This window comes from Halichoeres trimaculatus, unplaced genomic scaffold (genome assembly GCF_033239565.1).
Source record: "Halichoeres trimaculatus isolate MK-OKI-2021-1 unplaced genomic scaffold, fHalTri1.1 fHalTri1_scaffold_12, whole genome shotgun sequence".
In the NCBI taxonomy this organism is placed as follows: Eukaryota; Metazoa; Chordata; class Actinopteri; order Labriformes; family Labridae; genus Halichoeres; species Halichoeres trimaculatus.
Window position 1 is genome coordinate 22,802,667 of NW_027437190.1, and position 20,025 is coordinate 22,822,691.

Consider the following 20,025-nt stretch of genomic DNA (forward strand, 5'->3'; position numbering starts at 1 on the left):
AGGAAGTGCTGCATGAAGTGAAGAAAATGAAGCAGAAAAGCATGAGAGTAGTAATACTGTCCAGACAAGCTGTGACAATCCATTTAACACCGCTGTCCAAACACGAAGTACAAGCAGACATTCAAAGCTGCGTGTAATGATGGCATAAATTCACTTGACATGACCCAGCCCTTCACACATTTATACCCGTCAGCCTCCTTTGGCGTGCAGAGGCAGTGAATGACGCAGCTGAGCCAGAAACAGACAAAACATTTTTTTAAATCAAAACCAGAACCAGGTTTATTAAAAAGACATCTTGAGTCTTTATCCTTAATACACTATCAGACTACTTTAGCAATATCTTTAAAAATATACAGAAAGATTAAAAAGTTAAGGTAAAAAAGGTTAGATAAATGTGTAAAAGAAATACAGAGGTAAAAGAAAACAACAGATCAGTTTCTGAGACGTGCTCGTCGCGATGTGCGGGCGATGGGTGTGGTCACTTTGGGGGTCTCATTCTCAGTCATGACGGCGTCTGAGGAAACAAATCAGTGAGGATTAGAGGCTGAAAGAGAAGCACTAGATAAAAAAATACATGTCTAATTGCCCTGTCATTATCCATGTGAATTCATGTTATTGTGTCTCTTTTTTTAATTTTATCAAGTTGTTCTCCATCACATCGATCACCAGATCCTGGATTAGTGCTGCTGTAGCACACAGCTCAGTTTGATTGAGAGCAAGTGAGGCACAACCATCTTCAATCTCATCCATCCATCGTAGCACTCCTAAAACCCCAAACTTTTTTTTTTTTTTTTTTTTAATCTATCCAAACTGTGTTTCTGACTTGTGCTGAATAATTAAGCCTGCAATGTTTAGATTATCAGCAGCAGAAACATTTCCTCATTTATTCATAATTGAGATTAGAAAACTTTTTGGAAATCATTTTAGTCAAATGTAAAATGTAGAATAACTTCTCTTTCCTGCCTCCACATGTGAATTAATGATGCTTTGCCGTTTGGCAGCTGGCTGTCACAACACGCCAGCCGAAGTCACGACTTGAAGAAAACACGATGGGCCCTTTTTACAGTTTTTCAACAGCTAACAAATCGATGAATCAGTCAAGTGATGGCACTCACCCTCTTCATCTTCCTCTTCATCACTGCTGAACGTGATCACAGGTTTCTTGGATTTGCGAGTTTTCCGAGGTGTCACAAAACTTTCATCAGCCCGACTAGAAACTGAGGGCTTTGCTTGGCCTGGAACAAAACAGAACAGTCATTATTCATATTCTTTTTAAACAGGCATCAAACTCAGCAGCACAGGATCCAGCATCCTTTGAGCTCTTACCTCTCTTTGGCCGGCCTCTGCTGGGAAGAGGTGTTCGCATGACTGTCTTCTCTGTGGATCCTCCTTCGTTCAGGTTTTCCTCTTCCATCTCTGGACTCTCCACATTCTCCAGGCCACGTGTGTGAACAGCAGTCAGACGCTTTTCAAACTCATCCACCTGGACCTGAAGAGAAACTTCAACATCAGTACACAGGAGCAATATTACAGTTAAAGGAACACTTTAAACCTTGCATATGTCCCGCACCTTAAACTGAGGCTTGGCCCCACGGCGAAGCTTAGCAGTGATGGAGAGAAGAGGCTGGTAGACTCCGGGCTCTGTTAACTTGTCACTGTAACACTCCCAGCATTCCTGCAGCCTCTTGAAACCACGCTCACACATGGACAGTAGAGACAGAGACATGGCCAAGTCACACCACTGACGCTCCGTCCTGAGGAGAAAATAAAATCCAGTTAGATTCAGAGAAACAATAAAAAAGTTTAAATCACACAAAGGTGGAGGTAAGCTCATGTTCAGAGGTAAACATCTATAGAGGAAATGTTAAAAAAAAAACCCATGAGGAAATATGTAGGCTATGAGTCAGCCTTATACCGTTTAAAATATTGAAGCATGGTTTTCTATAGACCAATTATACAAACGTGTTGCTCTAAATTGTGTGGTAGAAATAGAACATTACGCAACGAAATTTCCTGCAGTGATGTATGATGAAAACAGTTACCTGCAGTAAAGATGAGTGTATACCACACATTTGTTAAAAAAAATTTGCATGAGGCCACTTAATTTATGATACACCAGATTCAACATTTTCTTCATGTGGAAGACAGTAGAAAGGTGCAAACCTCGTCTCAAACGACCCCACACCCCATTGGTATGTTTGATATGTTGTGGAAAATTCTAGATCCACAACAAAAAAAAGCTCATTACTCATGTATAAAGCTTCGCTCTGGCATTTGGACCAAATCTCATTTCCCAGGACCCTATTATACCCAAATTCACTTTGTGTTATATAAAATGCCCTTCCTTGGAGTATGGATAAAGCATGAGTCAGAGGAAGACTGAAGCCAGGCCAGGCAAGTTATTCTGACTGCATTCAACAACCACACTGGAAGAGCGTTACCATGACAAAAACATGTGAATCAGATGTCAGAGTGGAGGTGACAGGTTTAATGAATGGTTAATTGTCCATCTCTCCTCACACCCACTAATTACCCATGTATCCACCCCTACATCTGCTACAATAGAATACTCTGGTACAGAATGAGCAGGAAAACAAAGAGGAAAAAAAAGATGCAGGTCAGAGATATGAAAATAAAAAAAGAAGGAGGAGATGTACTCACTTGGCAGTCCTGAAGCGCTGACAGAGTTTCTCCACCAGAGACTCGGTCTGCCTCTCCTTGGTTATGTAGGAGAAGAGCTGTCTGTAGACACACACACAAACACAACACAGCCTCTAACAAAGCTCTCAAAATAGCAAAGATCCCAAGTTTTTCAGGAAGCTTTTCAACAAGTCCTGTGGACCCGCAGAGTCCTGCTCAGTGAGGACATGTCCTCTGCAGACCAGGATGAAACTGAACATGATGATGAGCCATGACACTCACTTCATAATGGTGTTGAAGTCCTCTGAGGTCATGCCCCTCTCTGGGTCTGACAGGCGACTGATGATGTCTGGGAGCAGGTTGTAGATCGCATTGTCCTGATGGATCACACCAAAGAAAGCGTTAAAACTTTCCCCCTCAATCGGTCTCATCTCAAAGTGCTGGAAGTGTGTGTGTGTGTGTGTGTGTGTGCACCTTTGTGGACAGCTCATTGAAGAAGTTCAGAGCCAGGCTGGTAATGTGAGGCTCCGGGTCAATTAGCAGCACTGCCACCTCGCTGACTTGACCTTTGACCTTGAGGACATCTTTAAGCACCAGCTGAGTCAGAACTGTCACGGCTGTCTGCCGCACTGACGGCACCTCGTCACTGAGCCTGGGCGAGAACAAGAAGTCAAATTACTTCTCTACCTTTGCCGTGTTAGCAGCTCAGTGAGGCTCATTAATGTATTCAGTTTATTGAGCCAAATGCTCAAATTAATTGATGGAGGACATTTAAGTGCCTGAAATAAATGAGCATCTATTGAGCGTGAAGTATTTACCCAATTACATGGTGAAAGCACGCTTACATTTTCTAATTAGGACTCAAAACAACAAGGGCTGATTAATTTTGCAGGGTTGGAGATCACACAGGATGAAAACACATTATCTCAATTAGCACCCCCCACCTCCAACAAACCAAAATCCAATCCAGCACTGTATTCTGTCAAACCTTGAATAGTCTATATTAATTTAATTTAATACCTCACTGATCAAATTGCGACAGCTGCTCATATAGCCAGTTAAGTTAATCAGATGGAGTTCAATTACACCCTCACAGCACTCATAACCCTCATGAACAAATTTTAAGATATCGAAAGATGAATGAATAGGTATATAAATAGTGGATGAATATTTGCAAGTGGAGTCATTGACACTTAAGAAAGGACCAATGTTAAATATTAAGTGTCATTTGTTGTTACATTTAGCCATGCTTTCATGTTGGTACTATCCTCTGTAAATGGAAATATTGTGCTGTTTGAGAACTTGAACTGTATCTACACAGACTACAGGGATCTTTCATGTCTAAAAAACAGACTCATCCATAAATTACTTTCATTTTTTAGGGGCATGTATTAGTATTTCTGCTACGTTTTTTAATATTTTAATATTTTTGAAAGGAATTAATAAATGCACACAAATGTAGTAACCTTGCAGAGCAGACAGACCTGCCTGATTCAGTTTCTGAACTCCTGCAGGTCCATCTTGAAAGGCTCCAACGACCAACAAGTTCACTCGGCTAAATTCTAACCAGCCCAATCAGGGAAGAGAGGCGGGAGCTGTGGGAGCAGACGTGACGTCAGCAGACTTTCGTACTTGTCAGCGTTCCTTTGATTCTTAAGTTAAATTTATAAAAACGGAAGCTTTCGTCTAAAGCCTTTTTCACAGCTGTTTCTCGTGATTCAGTAGTTGTTCATCCATTGTTTCTTAGAAGCATCGGCTCACATAAGCTACGTCATACCATGACTTGATGTGGATTGGTCCGTGGTGAGTGTGTTAATCAGGACGGTCGTCCAATCACCAGCTGCAGATCTTTTTTAAAGTCCCGCCTCTGAAAACAAATCGGAAGAGCTGCTACCCAGATGGACTAGTGAAATATTTCCGTGGCGGATATATGAAACTGTTCGTCTGGCGTGTCAGGTTAAAAACGTAGGACTTGAAGTCAAAACTAGACAGGGGGTGGCAACATAAGCAGGGAAAACATAACGATTGTGATCTTTTTGACGGATGTTAAAATTGAGATGTTGTTCACAATTCCTAGGATTCATCATTCTAATTATTTTGTAATTTTTTAACTGGTCTTAAAATCTATATTAGGTGTATATGTTTATGCACATGTATATGTCTTGTCTGGGAGATTAGTTATCAGGAAAATGTGATTTTTGGCAGAAATCTGCAACAATGTTAATTTCAACTGTGTCAGAAAGTACACCCTTTACAGCCAGTATTTTGGGGTTTTTCTCTTATCAGAATATTTTTAAAACTTTGTGCTCACTACGATGAGAATATTTGTCTCTAAATAATTACTTTCCAGCAAGAGTTGCAATATTTATTCTGCTGGGGGTGATGGAGGGAAAAGGTTTTACTAAAGTCTGATTAATTTATGCTCTGGTAACCATGAACTATTTATGACAGCTTGATAACTGGGGTGCAGATGGACATTTACAGTTATAGAGTGTCTCAATCAGCACTGCCTAAAACATAAGGTGAAACAAAAAATTCTCTTTACACCACATTCATCATTTCTCAATCCGAGTCAATGAAGCTTTCTGTAAAGAGCGGTTTCAGTAACCTGCAGCTAAGTAACCCAAACAACTGTCACAGCCTGAGCTGAAAACAATGGTGTGGGACAGGCTGTGGCAGAGCAATCTGATAGCATTAGGACACCCATTTAGACTTACCCACTCCCAAAACCCCAGAACAAAAGAAACTCATTAACCATTTCTCATTTATGCCAGAGAGCAAGACTCTTTGGCAGAGGATGAGACAACTGTACATGGCACTTCCACATGCCAGTGCAGGGGCTTACAGCAGCAATGAACAGGGTAATTAATTCTTAACACGCTTATCAGGAGGCTCCAGGGCAGCAGCCTTAAGAAGAGTGGAGGTGTTGGTGTGTGGGAGACAATTAGTGAAGTCTATGAAAGGCTTATCAGGTAGGAAACACTAGAAGAGAAATGCTGCATTGTAAAAAGAACAGAATGTTTTACATGTGTGAAACTGCTCAATGTGAGCTTTATCAACCATTATAATTAAAACCACACTCCATCAAACAAAGCAACTTCAGCCTCTAAGTTAGCTACTGGAAAGCTTGAACAACTCTGTGCAGGGAACAAACCGTTAAATGTTTGAAAATGAAAGTGCACCTACAAGCATTACCATTTGACCTTTGACTTCACTGGATAATTATTCCCTTCTGCTCATCCAGCCGCTCCGTATAATTACAACACACCAGTCATTGGCTTTAGTCACAATCTGTTACACACTAATAATCAGGCTGTTCGTTGTCTAAAAGCACATCTGTCTGAGCTGGTCCAAGGCTCCACCCCAGTTCACAAGTGGGCAGGTTTGCATCACAGTCATTAAGAGCTCATTGGGTTTTCACGTCAACCAGAGGATCCGAATACAAGTGAGACAAAAATCACTGGTATAGCTCAGCTCAGAGTTTGCCTGTATGGATCAACTCAAAGTTTGATAACCATGATAAGTCGTGATGGAGAGAGAAAACTTTTCCCATCTTTTGGCTCAGTGGAGCATCGTGACAGCAGCAACACCTCGGTGGCTGTGAGGAACAACACGGTGAGATGTGGAGCCGCTGGTGGGATCCGGCTGAAGATGGCTTAAGTGTACAAGCAGAGGGGAGGGATGTGTGCTGAGATGAATTTTCCCTCTGCATGTTGCACCATCATGCGTAGGATGCTCTTTATGATACTGGGTGGGAAAAACAACCAAAACAAATCTACGTATGTGATGATCATGAGAAAAGAGAGTTAACAAGCGTGAGGTCTGACTCACAGGATGTAGATGTGCGTATAAGCTTGTCACTGGATGCCTTTTTATAGATGAAATTCTTCTTGCCTAAGGTTGTACATTTTCAAAATGCATATGGCCATGTAAAACCACAAATTATCTTTGTTTTTCCATTTTACTGTACAGGTTTGGCCTGTATAATATAAAGGTAGACTTTGCTCTTTCAGTAAACTACTGAAAAAAAACAAAAACAAAGATCGATAAAATTGTGATATGAAAGGAGAAAAACAGCCCACAGCGTTTCCTTCTTTGTGCTTAAGGTAAATCTTTCTCCAGTTTTGGTTCAGTTTGAACAAAGCTTTAAAACAAGAGGTGTGGCTACCCAAGACCAATAAGTAACAGTGAAAAGTTGAGCAGCATGGGTTGTTGCTCATGTCATATTCAGGGATGCTAATTAGCTCATCATTTCATGTGCTACATTACCTGGCATATAGATTCTGAGTCCACGGCTCCAAAATGTTTGGAAAACGGACGGTGAGGTCGCCCAGGGCTATTATGGCATTGGCCCTGACTACAGGGAGAGCAGAGCGCTCCAGCACGGTGAACATGAGACGGATGTTTTCTTCACACGCTGATGGGCTGAAAGAAGAAATGGGGGAAAAAAAACAGAATATAAAGTTTTTCAATATCATCAGACCAGACTGTTTAGAATTTCTAAAGAAGAGAGAAGGCTGTTTGTGTCTGACTAACCTTAGATAATTATAAAATAAGCTCATACTTAAACAAATGTAAATAAAGATTTCATTTCCTGCATTTAAAAACAAAAAATTCTTGAACTTAACTGATTTAAAGACACAGCCCTGACACTGTTTAACTTTCAGACTTAAACATTACTACAATTAACTCACAGTCTTCACCAGCCTTGATCTTAACTTTAAAACACAATAACTTATGTTAAATGCCCCTGTTAATGTACTGTTAACTTTACCGTGTTGTGTCTGGTATTAATGCTCAATGTGGCAAATTCTGGTAGGATACATCAGCGGCTGTTAGGGGTGCACCATCACAATTTTCTGGCGGATCACTAATTACCGATCTTTAAAAAAGCCTGACCTGCCGATACTGATTAGGAATGTCACGATATTACATTTTCACTTCTGATACGATACCGATACTGCAGCAATGAGTATTGGCTGATACCAATATTAATCCGATATGATATCAGTATTAAACATGCATACTTTTTTTAACTTATTTTGTAGTATGTCTGTCAGAAAAGGCTTGATTAAGTGATATTATTCAAACAAAGAACAGTAGTCAGCAACAGTAGGCATGAGGAAAAACTGACCCATTTATTATTAACCAATGGGTAACATAAATTTTAACAATAAACATAAGAATATACTAGTAATTGAATAAAATAAAGAATAAATTAGAAGACCCAGAAAATAACCTAAATAAATAAAAAAAAAACAGCAGGAGTGGAGTCTTGAATGGACTGCCTATATCGGAGATTTTAAATGCATTCCAGTACAATCTGATACTTGTTTTTTTTATGATATCGGACTGATATCCGATATCAATATCTGGGACTGACTGGGACACCTCTAATATTGATTTTTCTTTTTCATAACCGACAGCATAAACCTTTAATTTTCTAATCTTTCAATCATTAAACAATACCTTTGAAGCAATAAAATCTTTATGTTTTAACTAAAAAAAAACAATTAAGTGTCCCGAGTTTAAGTCTCAGAGCAAAAAGCAACAATGTCTGGCTGTCAGACCTTCCAGAAGGTATACAAGATCAGTTTCACATGCGAGGACGGGCCCATCACCAATCCCCCCAAATTAAGGAAACCAGCACCGATCAATTGGCAAGCTGTAAACATAGTGCCACGTATGAATACAGAATTTAGCAGAAGCCTTAAGGCAAGTAATTTTCCTTGAGGTATCAATCATGTTCCTCCAGGTTTTTGAGGAGTTGTCTGAGCCATACTTAAGAAGCTTAACAGCTTTAATATGAAGAAGCTGTATCTAATAACTTAAGAACTTATTGTAGGAACGATGGAAGGCTAATATTTGGCATGTATTTACCTTATCATCATGTACTGAGAGAGTGCCAGACAGGCAGCAGTAGTGAGCTGTGGGTGGGAATAGCGTCCTGGGGAGCTGCAGACTCTCACCAGCAGGGGAAGGAATGCACACAGCAGGTTTTCCTCTAAACAAAGGCAGGAGGGAAGGGAAGAGGGTGTCAAATTTGTGAACATCTTAATATCAACATGCGGGGGAGAGTGTGAGTTGATGCTTTATGTTGGACAAGAATTGGTATTGGTGATAAGAAGTTGTCTTACCAGCAAGTAACTCTGTCTCACAGATCTTTCGGATGAGTTCTGCCTCCGTATCTTCAGCAGAGGCACCAATCAAACCCAGTTCCTCTTCCATAGCACTCTCATTGGCTGATTGCTGCTGTGACAACATAATGCCAGGTTAAACTTTGTCTCGCAACAGTAGGGAGAAAATACACAAACAAAAGAGAACTAGTTTTAACAAAAAAATAAGTGGAAAGTGATAAATTACATGTTTATAAAAAGTTTGTTCACTTGGCCTTGCTAGTCTGTCATCTCATATTTGCTGTCCTGCTCTTTATAACTAATATCCAGCATTATCTTTACTGTTGTTACAAATCCACAAAAACAGACAAGTTCTGATCATCCCACTCTGCCATTTGGATATGACAAATGAAGCAATTAATAAAAAATTCTGATGCAAATTAAGGAGAGATTTATACTCTCGTACCCTGATGGGTTGAACAAATTTGAGCTATCACTCATCTGTCTGTGTCACTCATAAATCTCATCAAGCATTCCTGCTGGGACTCTACCACACAGGGGGCTTTTTGGGGATTGTTTGTCATTGTTGAAATATTTTCTGCAGAAAATTTTAATTACAGAAAGCTAAAGTTTGGATGTGACATGGTTAGGAAGAAAAAGTGAAGTAGAGCAACAAGTTATTTGATCTTTTAAAGGTTCCTTAAATGTAAGACAAATTTACCCTCCAGTTACCTTTATACTGTGTACATTACCTTTGCTTTGCTGGATGGGCCCTTTTCCTTCTCCTCCCTCTCCTCTCTTTCTCCTCTCCTCCTCCGCAGCTCTGCACTCACGCTGCGCTCGAGGTGCGACACCTGCCAGAAAGCCACGCAGCCACACAGAGCCAACAGCTGGGCCAGACACACACAGTTCACTGCAGGAGAGAGACACATGACACACGTGACAAAGAGTCAGAACCAAGTAGTAAGAAAGCCAAAGCAGGCTACACGGGATCTTTGTAGACAGAAATGGGGACTCACCTTGTTCACCTTGCTCACTGGACTCTTGAGAGCCATCTTGAATTTGGCTGGCATCCTTGTTGACCTCTCCACCTTCTGTAATCTGATCCATTAAGAGGCGAGCACTGCGCTGGAGCAGCCGAGAGCACAGCTGGTCAGGGGACTCAGCCAGGAAGTAGATGAGACGGACAGCCTGCTCCATGAAGCCCTGCCAGTAAGGGTCTTCCATCACCACACCTGACCAAGCAATGACAGAGAACAGGAGCATGAGAGGTGAAGGCTCAGACAAAACCAGAAGAATATTTCTTGAGCTGAAATGAGTCTGTATTTACCTTCAGCGAGGGCCTGTGTGAGGCAGGTGAAGAGCTGATGCTCCTGAGGCAGTCTGAATGGAGCCCCTTTTGATTGCTTGTGGACAGAACACGTTACATGTTAGCACTGCTGCTTGTTCCTAAGATAAATATCTACCACTAAAAAAGACAAGCTTGCTATACAGGCTGGGTACTAAAGTTTTCTTACTCTAACATGGTCGGTGATGCTGCAGATGGTGATAATTGTGTCTCTGGCCAGAAGGAAATCTTCAGTCACTTTCTCTCCCAATGCCACAGAACAAAGGGTGTCCAGATTACTGAGGACCACTTCTCTTTCTGCCCTGTGAGATTCACAGGAGAAGATAGAGCACAGATTTTAAATTGGTCATGTGAATATGCGAAGTGAAGTATTAACATTTCTGCCCTACATCACCCTGGCCTCTGAGCGCTGGCCTTGCCAGTGCGAGGCTGCTGCCCAGATAATGCATGTAGGAGGGCGGGTTAGGAGAAGCACATAAGATTTAATAGGTTATGAATGCTGCCGACTGGATGAAGAGAGGCTGCAGTGTGGGTGGACTGCAGATAGTCGCTCTTTACTCCCTCCACAGCGCTCACTCATCCCTACAGTAGCAGCAGTCTTTGAGGGATAAAGAGGGTAAAAAAAAGACTAAACAAACATATTCAGTCAAGGAGCCTTGTTATGTGTTCGTGACTTAGATTACAATGAAGCGAAGCTGAGGCTGAGCTCATTTCTGGCTAAAGAAAGGAAAGTCATGAGGCTGAGGCAGGACCTAAACATAACAGGAAGTGTGTCTATGTAGAGGGGGAAATCAAGGTTTTTATGTGTTTTTTGAAAAAAGTTTGACTGACAGAAAACTAAACTAACTGCTGAATTCATTACAGTTTAGTTTATTTAACTAAAAGGTTTAATCAACTTTAAAATACCTACTTTACCTATTTTTTTCATCAGATACTGAGAAGTTGTCAGGATCAGTTGTGCAATCAAAAATAATCAAATGATGTTTTCCTATCTTCAATTGCAGTGAAAATTAAAAATAAAGTTAATGGTAAAAATGAAGGAGTCAGGAAGTAGTTTACAGCCTTTTGGGGGATTACAAAAACTTTAACAGGCCGCAAGTGAAAGAGATTTAAGGAGTTCAAAACTGAGACAAATGTTTACATGACAAACTTTTCAATATTTCATAAGAGGGATTCATGTCAAACAATAAAGGTAATTTAATTCTTTTTGCCACATGCAAATGCAATTTACTGTTTTGAGTCACGGGGCCACTCAATGCTCTAGAAACATCATGACTCAGTCAAAAATTTGTCTCTGCACAGCTCCAGTAAATACTTGTGCTTCTTAACGATCATCAAGTCTCTTGTCATCTATAAAAAAAACAAGCAATAAACAAACACAGCACCTGCAGGCACTGCTGTGGCATGAAGTAGCTGCTTTTGTTTCCCATGGTAAAAGTGAAAGATAAATGCAAGTGGCAACTTTTCTAAGTTTTTTTTTGGTTGACATCCCAGCCAGCTCCTTCACCGAGTGGTGTTCAGACAGTCAGATCAAACCACCATATAAAGGATCGGAGAAGTGGATAAACAGGCTGAAATGAGACAGAACAATGTCTGGGAACTTATCACAACATAAAGTGTTCCTCACAGTGTTATGAGCTCGCTTCAACAAACTGAGGTATGTATCGTGATCACTTAACAGACTCATCCTCATATTACTCCGCACGGTCAGAGTAGGTGGAGCTGAGTCACTGGACCAGAATTACCTGACCACCGAGGCAAGAACAGATAAAACCTCTAATTTAGCAAACTCACTTGAACCCTTTTTCTTTATGAGAGGAAATTTACTTCTCAGAAGCAAACTGAAAGAGCTGCATGTCTTACCTCGCAGCCATGCCCAGCAGTAACACTGCAGCTCGCCTGTGTAGGGGTGAAGTTTCACGTTTGCCAGTAAACCTCTCCCACAAGACTTGCACCACGGTGGACTGGAGGTTGCTTGCACTGCCAAAGAACTCCTGAACCTGCAGAAACCACCAGAGACACGGTTGTTTACTACACAACACCTCTTATAATCAAGGTGATTCAACTTTAAAGACAGAGTGAGGAAAAGAAAGCATACTTGATACATTTAAACAAGAATACATGTCTTTTTTAATTCTGCTGGGTTGTTTTTCTACTACTTGTTGTACACAGAAATGATCCAAATTTGAGTACTCACTATTTCCTCAAGGCACTGGATTGTGCCCAGAGATGCATCCACCATCAGCTCAGACAGGCTGTCCACCAGAGTCTGGGCTTTCATCCTAATTAAAGAAACATGATTAGAGAAAACACTACAAGCCAAACACGCAGACTAACATAGCTCTTAACCTTAAGAAAATAACTCACTCATCAGAACTAAAAAGGTTAAAATTCAACCAGAGCAAAGAATAATTTGCTAAAACTACATGAATCTTTGTGTTTAGTAGACACCCAACTATTAGTGCATTTTAAGCCCTCACACAAAGGGTCAACTCTTATTTTGGAAAGGTACTCAGACCTGAAAAATCAGCACATTTTAATTGTTGTGTTACACACCTGACAGTGTCTCCCTGAGGGTTCAGATACAGGCGTCTGTAAGCCTGAACCACGGCGTCTTTAATTGCGGCATCAGTTGACCAGACAAGGGGCAACATTTTCCTCACCCCGCTAATCGAGTTGGCAACGCTGAACTCACAGACAGTCACACAAAACTGCACAGCTTCCTGGACCACTGAAACAAAACAAGCCTTTTTTGAAATGTAGAATATTTATATTGTTCTTATCGACAAAACTATTCATAATCTTTTTGAGCTGATGTAAAAACTTCTTGTACCTGAAGTAGTTTTCCAGTAGAGCATGGAGTTAATGACCGAGATTGCTCTCTCTACTTGTAATGCAAAGGTTTCTGTGTCTCTCAGATACTGCACCAACATCTCCTGCTTCTTCAGCTCCCCATCCTCCCCCTCCTTCTCTCTCTCTTTCTGTGGGGTTGGCGGCAGGTTCTGACTGAGCTCAGAGGTATCGTCATCAGAGCCTGGGGAGAACAATCAGAGTCCAAATGATTTAAATTATATTTGGGTTCGAAAAGCAGTCTCAGAGGAATAAAACCAGTTGGTCGTTTTTCCACGTCTACTCAATTACTCAACACTTCCTGCAGTGGCTGTGCGGTGATTAGGTTAAATGTAATTTCTTTGCTGTGAGGCTTTTAGAGCATGTGTGGATGCAGAGAAGTGTTAAAAATTAAATTAACAACGTTTTAAGGAATTGCCTTGACAAACATGTTCTTTTTTCTCCTATTAGTATTACAGGTGTATGTATGTATTTATTTAATTGGCCCAGGGATCATTTTTAACACGTTAATGCATTACTATCATAAAACTTATCACCAGTATCATTTCCATCATAGCAACTGACCTTGAAATTAATATTTTCACACCCCTTGATTGAAACCAAATTCGCCTTTTCATAAAAACATGTGAATTGTTTGATTATATTTTTAAACACTGATGTGAAACAAGTTCAGGATTACTTCCATATAGGGCATTTTTATTTAAGATTCAACACATCTATCCAATGTGCATTTTGTGGAGCAGCAGTGTAAGTGCAGGTTGTTTCTCACTTCATCCAATGTTCTGATTTGTAGATTGAGTGTTTCATGCTCACACATCCTCTTCTCATTCTCTCACAAAGGCAACAATTTTATACTAACCAGTGTAAATGAATTGAGAGTAAAAGGTCATGTGAAATGCATCAACTCCAATCAAGAAAAAACACCAAGAACCAACTCAAGTGTGTCCTATAGTGATTTCATCAGGACTCGCATCCGAGAGCACTTTTTACAAGTACGTCTGGATATAAGTGCTTCAGGTGAAGTGAATGCAGGCTTTACCTTTAAAAATCAGAGCCAGAGTGTGCATTAAGGTGTCAGAGTTGAGAGTGGCCAGAGAAGCGAACATCTCAGACTCAGGGAAGCAGCTGTGGGCTCTTATACAAAGACGCACAGCATTCCTGTTGAGAGGGAGGAAAACAAATCCGCATATCAACTTGTTTGCTAATTGACAACGCATGTGAGAGGAATCCTTCAGGTGAGTGACACTCGAGTCAACTTGTGCCAAGACCAATACTGTTTATTAGTATCACCTGTACTTGTTGACACGCAGGTACTGAGCTATCTTCACTGCTGTTGCTCTGTCGTCCTCTTCCTCCTTGTCTTCCTCCGCATCCCTGTTGTCTTGGTCCTCCCCCTCCTTGTCCTCCTGCTCCTGCTCTGCTTCACTGGTAGGCTCCAGCTCTGTCCCGACAGTGACGAGCAGCTCAGGCTCCATGGCAGCCCACAGCTCAGATGCTTTAATGACCGCGACTGCCAGGAGGGATGGGAGGAAGGGAGAACAGGAGAAAAAGAAAACCTTCAAAACATTAGGATTACACAAGCTTACGCCAGACAACAAAATCTCAGAACTTAGAAAGAGTTTTAATAAAACTATGCATGTGTCTGTAAACTAGTTTATAAGACTGGGCTACTTTAGATCATTTTTTGTTTGACTTTGTGCCAAAGCAGTCTCCATTACTGGAGACTTTGGCTCTTGCTCTTGCTAATGATAATAGAAGAACAAAATATCTAAAGTTATTCATCTCTTTAATTCTCATGAGTGGCTCAAGTGCCAGAAATATATAACTTTGACATGGATATGCCAACATAATTAAAGATGCTTTTGCTGCTCCAAATAACAACTACGATACAGTTTTTTGTTAAATTCTTTCTCCCTGGGGCAGATCAAGGGAGTTTGGTACATGCTTCTTTACAGCTAACTACTGCTTTATGGACATAAAACCATCAAATTCTAAAGTTTGCCCTCAGATTACCAAAGAAGCAACTCACAGCTGACTGAAGAGCAAAGAGAGCTGGGTTAACTCCTTACCGCTAACAAACATACATAGATTCACACACACACTCACACTGTAAGCTTTGTTCCAGCATTATTCAACAGTAACTTAAGAAGAATAATTCGGATCAGGCTCAAATCACTGTAGGCAGGCCCTTACAGCAGAGCAGGAAGCCTCCCCTGCACTACCAAGATTACCTGCCAGTCAAGGCAAGGAGAAACCAGCTCTCATTCAGTAAGCTCGTATTCGCCTTGGTCTCATCACTGGGCACAATGTGACTGAACTGTGAGGGAAATTAAGTAGGTAAAAATTCTCATCATCACCTGGTGCTTTCCCCTCCAGTTTTTCTTTCATCTCTCTGAGTTTAGCCGTCTCTTTCTCCAGTGGTTTCTTCAGATCTGTGCTGCTCAGCTGATAAACAAGAAGACATTTAATTGAGTTTCAAAAAGCTTCGCCTTCTTTGACTCCATGCTGTGTTCCTTTTGGTTACCTTGCAGCTGTAGGGGTTGTGTGCGATGAAAGCTGCCAACAGCTGGATGGCACTCTTGACTGCATTTATGGATTTGTCCATCAATCTTCCCACAGCAAGACCCATCACCTCACTGTATCTACACAGGGGCAGTGCCTGAACACACCAAATATAGACTTTACAAACAAAGCATTTCACAACATTAGCTTATGGATACATTTTGATTTAACTAATAACTCACTTTGCTGTTGACAATGCGTGTGTAGACCTGTAACACACGAGCCCTGACATGGGAATGCGTATCATGAAGATGCTCCTGCAGCGTGTCAAAGAAGCGGTCACGGTCGGCTTTACCAGACTCATCTAGTCCATCGCCACACAGGACACGCACAAGGATCTCTCCCAGCACCTCGCACACCGCAACACGCATCGAATGGCTCTGGAGAAAAATTAGAAATATTTAAGCCTGGATCTAATCTTTAGTTGTGTCATGAAAAAATAACAAAAACAAATTCAAAACAACTTGTGTGCTGCGGAACAATATGGCAATACCAAAGAGATCTTTTATCAATATGTTACCAAACTGAAATAAGTTCAAAGCCCTCAGATTACCAAAGAAGCCACTCATGGCTGACTGAATAGTTGAGAGAGCTGGGTAAACTCCTTGCCTATTATATACATTCACTCACACACACACTGTCAGCCCCATCGCAGCATTACCATTCTGTGACTCCAGAAAGAGTGATCTGGATTGGGCTAAATCACTGTAGGCAGGCCCTTACAGCAGAGCAGGAAGCCTCCCCTGCACTACCAAGATTACCTGCCAGTCAAGGCAAGGAGAAGCCAGCTCTCATTCAGTAAGCTCATATTCGCCTTGGTCTCATCATTGGGCACAGTGTGACTGAACTGTGAGAGAAATACACTAAATATTTATTGGTATATTTATGTTGAGGTAGTTTTCTAAAAGTCAAAGAGTTGATACTGTAAGTAACTTCTGGATTTCTAACCTTTTCTATGACTCAGATATAGCTGAAACAAAGTGTCACTGTCTAAATCAGTCTTTGACTGTCTGACCTTAAACCTCATCTGAAAATATATGATTATGTGCTCGAATGCAGTGTTAAAAGAAATTATTAAAGCTCTTCCCTTTCATGTCCAAAAAAGCAAAACGCCATCATTTTCTAATTCTCTAATAAGTCATCTTGAAATGTGTAATGAGATTAATTAACAAGCCGTCCAAAGCTAGGAAAATTATACAATCTTAAAAGTAGAGAATGGGGCGCAGATGGCTTGGCGGTCTAGGTTGTGCCCCGTGGGGTTTTCCTGCAAGTGGATGGCCCAGGTTCAAAACCAGTCTTTGATCTGTTTCCTGCATGCCTTTCCACACTCTCACCCTGTTTCCTGCTCTATCCACTTTCCATTTTTTCTAACTAAAGGTATAAAAAGCCAGGAAAAAAAGAACTTTAGAAAAAAAGCAGAGATTGATGTTTCAGGTATCTTACTGCTAAGATTTGTGGGGAAAAAAGGACATCTTCGCACTCATGATGGACTAATGGCACACAGAACTGAATATGTTAAAGTATGAATTACCTCTCCTTCAAGGTGGGTAATGAGCACACTTATGTTGGGGATCATCAACTCAGGCACCTGTGCACCCAGTTCTGAAATAAAGGATGCGAAAGCTTTGACCCCTGACCCCTCTCGAGAAAGCTCCTCACTTGACTTCTGACCAATCTCCCTGTAGACAATAGAACATCATTGTGTCAGTTTATTAAATTAATAAGTACACAGATTTTCTCAAAGAAATTTCAAATGAGAAATGCTGATAAGAAACTTTATTGACACACACACAAATAATGTGCACTAACCTTATTACTTCTCCTATGATGGCCCTGATGCCATACTCTGTACTCCACACAGACACTGCCTGAGCAAACACAGATGAAAGCTGCTCGAAGTGCTGCAGCAACTGGATCACTTTTACACTTGCACCTGTAAGAGTTAGGTCAACATTTACACTTAAAATCACATTGTTATCACAACTTTGAGTCATATATGTACAGTGTATATCAAGTTGGAATGCAGCATTTGTTCAGCTTTTCAAACATAAGTGTAACAGAGAGGCCAACCTAGGAGATGGTTGTACTTCTTAATGAGGATCCCCAGAAGGTGGATTATACCATCTCTGGTGAGTTTGCTCTTTACATGGCCAATGGTTGGGTTCTCAAGTAGTTTATAACAGCAACAAGTCACACAACTACAAAAAGAAAGGGACAATAGGTAGATTTTAAATGGTAAATACAAAGATTAAAAAACAGAATCATTGTGTATCAAAATATGTTTCAGTATATTAAGTGTTGAGGGATTCCAAGACAAGAAAACTAAATGAGAACTGCGAGGAAACTGTAAAAATTGGAGAAATTCCCAAGACCGTCTGGCCATATTAGATTTAGCATGATATTATTAATGAGAAGGAAAACATCATTTTCACATAAAGTCAAATTAAGGCATCTGTGTAATCAACCAGGGCTGAGATCCGGAGGAGAAATCAGGAAATGACACCAGCAAACTGAATTAAGACAGCTGGGCTTGATACTTCAAGCTGAGCTCAGCTTGAAGTATCAACATAAAACAGTACCTGATGAACTCTTCCTCCACCAGGGAGAGGTTCCAGAGGGAACGGATATCCAACTGGAGGAGCTGAACCAGGGCCTGCATCACCTTTTCTCTCTCTGAGTCCCATTGCAGCATCCCTTCCCCAACACCTTTGCCTTTTTTTCCACCCTGTGCAAGACACATTCTTATAAAACAAAACAATCTAACTTTGGGTAAACTCAGCTTAAATATCCACCTCAATAAAATGTAGAATAACACATCGAAGGAAGCATGCATGCCCTCAGATTACCAAAGAGTACTTCATTACAGTCAAACCAAATTCATACAGACTGTGGACCAATGCAGGATTACACATATACATTCATACAACAGACACATGATGACATACAAACATTTGTACATTGTCTGAAACCTTCTACTTGTCCCACCCCATTGCTCTCAGGGGGACAGGGGTTGCAGAAGGCAACAAGTTGACTTTAGATGGGCCCTTACAGCAATGCAGTTATACTCTACCACACTACCAAGACTACCCATCAATCAGCAGGCATAAATCCACAATCTCTTGGTCTGATTCTGATCATAAAACTTGCCATAATCTCATCAACGGGCAACTTCAAACACACTAAAAGAACAATTCACAGTCGGTGTAATCAAAAAATCCTTTTTAGCAGTATCTACTGTACCTTCCCAGGGGCTGTGATGATACTTTGTCTATAGGAGTCACTCTCAAGGGCCTCTGTGAGTTTGCAGAGCAGGTAGACGCTCATTTTAACTGCATTGAGTTTCTCTTTGCGTTCAGCAGTAGAAATGGAGGTGGAAACAAAAAACGCTGGCAGGGTGGCAGCCAGTCCACTAACCACTGAAAGGAAAACACATAATATGAGATTGTGTTCAGATACATTATTTTTTACAGACTGAACACAGAAAAATCCAAATACCTTACCTTGTAACAGTAATTCAAGAGCATCTTCTTTCACGGCTAGCTCCACTGAGTTGAAATGCCTTGAAAAGTAAAGACAGTAGATATGATCAACTATTCTTGTTTCTGGTGAAACAGCACGTGGTAAATCAATCAATACCTACTGAAGCACACTGTAGCCCGTGTCGAAGTGATCTAATATACACAAAGGACCCTGGCTTCGCAATGCTGCCCTGAATTCTGTGAAAAGGGAGAAACAAAAACTCTGAGTCATTACAGAACAACTCAAAGGTTTCAATGATAGAGCATAAAGATTATGAAATTCAAAATCAACTTACTACTCAGATAGGACGGCAGCTGTTTGGGGGAAACCACATCTTGAACAACGTATTGGTTGATCCCCCCAGTTTTAACCAGGTCACCCACACACACGGGCACAAAAAAGTCCCACGACATTCCTTCGTAAAGAGAGTAGATGAACAATAAAACAATTTGTTACTTAAAGTTGGAACCAGGAAACTTCACAAATCTATCAACGTATACATTACATCGCGATTGAACCTCAAACAAATCATCTATCAAGAGCAAGTTAATGAGGTCGGTTTTTAAAATAGGTTCAGAATACTTGGGTAAAAGATATTAGACCAAATGCGAAGGCTGATATCTTATACGTCTATATTTTTTACTATTAGTTCAGCTTTGTTTATGTAACTCTGACCCACTGCTCGTGGCTAGCAGGCTAGCTAGCTTTGCTCGCACAACTGCGTAGTTAAACATCACCTATCTAACGATCAAAATACTATCAAAAATGGTCAACAAGTGTGCTTAAACAACTTGAAAGAAACATGCTCACCTTTTTTGCCTGCTGTTCTGTTATCTATGTTTCTTCCTTTGTGAGTTCAAATGCAGTCGTTATTCTCCCGACTGTCAGCGGTTTGAATCATCCGCAGCTTTTCAAATTTGTTTGGATATCGCGCCAAAGCCCTAAAACTCTGACGTCACGTACGTGCGACGGCCTATGGCCGCTCACGTC

General features: G+C 40.9%; 1 protein-coding gene and 3 non-coding genes across 5 annotated transcripts; all 4 read right to left on the reverse strand.

The window, feature by feature from the left end:
* Positions 1-306: 306 nt before the first annotated feature.
* ncapd2 (non-SMC condensin I complex, subunit D2) lies at positions 307-20,002 on the reverse strand. Of its 2 annotated transcripts, none has more exons than XM_074683078.1 (32): positions 19,846-20,002; positions 19,331-19,450; positions 19,157-19,232; positions 19,017-19,075; positions 18,757-18,932; positions 18,096-18,241; positions 17,587-17,714; positions 17,326-17,449; positions 17,048-17,195; positions 15,699-15,896; positions 15,479-15,613; positions 15,312-15,399; positions 14,245-14,464; positions 13,994-14,112; positions 12,938-13,138; positions 12,661-12,835; positions 12,302-12,386; positions 11,968-12,104; positions 10,274-10,406; positions 10,087-10,162; positions 9,776-9,991; positions 9,509-9,669; positions 8,778-8,892; positions 8,521-8,644; positions 6,910-7,065; positions 3,115-3,292; positions 2,923-3,017; positions 2,662-2,742; positions 1,571-1,754; positions 1,327-1,489; positions 1,116-1,235; positions 307-514 (listed from the first exon to the last, which is right to left on the reverse strand). In XM_074683078.1, exons 2-32 carry the CDS (start codon positions 19,446-19,448, stop codon positions 432-434), a joined length of 4,218 nt encoding a protein of 1,405 aa, XP_074539179.1. In that variant the 5' UTR covers positions 19,449-19,450; positions 19,846-20,002; the 3' UTR covers positions 307-431. The 2 variants fall into 2 exon arrangements, with proteins under 2 accessions (XP_074539179.1, XP_074539180.1); XM_074683079.1 differs by having other exon boundaries at positions 308-514; positions 8,778-8,889.
* On the reverse strand, positions 14,954-15,257 carry LOC141801464 (small nucleolar RNA U85). The gene has a single exon (XR_012599401.1). It is a non-coding gene; the product is annotated as a small nucleolar RNA U85 (small nucleolar RNA).
* On the reverse strand, positions 16,056-16,349 carry LOC141801463 (small nucleolar RNA U85). The gene has a single exon (XR_012599400.1). It is a non-coding gene; the product is annotated as a small nucleolar RNA U85 (small nucleolar RNA).
* On the reverse strand, positions 18,349-18,682 carry LOC141801460 (small nucleolar RNA U85). Its single transcript, XR_012599397.1, has one exon. It is a non-coding gene; the product is annotated as a small nucleolar RNA U85 (small nucleolar RNA).
* Positions 20,003-20,025: the final 23 nt, after the last annotated feature.

Coding starts and splice junctions, on each gene's coding strand:
- ncapd2 (XM_074683078.1), bottom strand. CDS start 19,448: ATGTCGTGGGACTTTTTTGTGCCCGTGTGTGTGGGTGACCTGGTTAAA. Junction 12,387..12,660: donor CCTCAGGGAGACACTGTCAG/GTGTGTAACACA, acceptor TTCTTTAATTAG/GATGAAAGCCCAGACTCTGG. Junction 10,407..11,967: donor CTGCTGGGCATGGCTGCGAG/GTAAGACATGCA, acceptor TGAATCTCACAG/GGCAGAAAGAGAAGTGGTCC.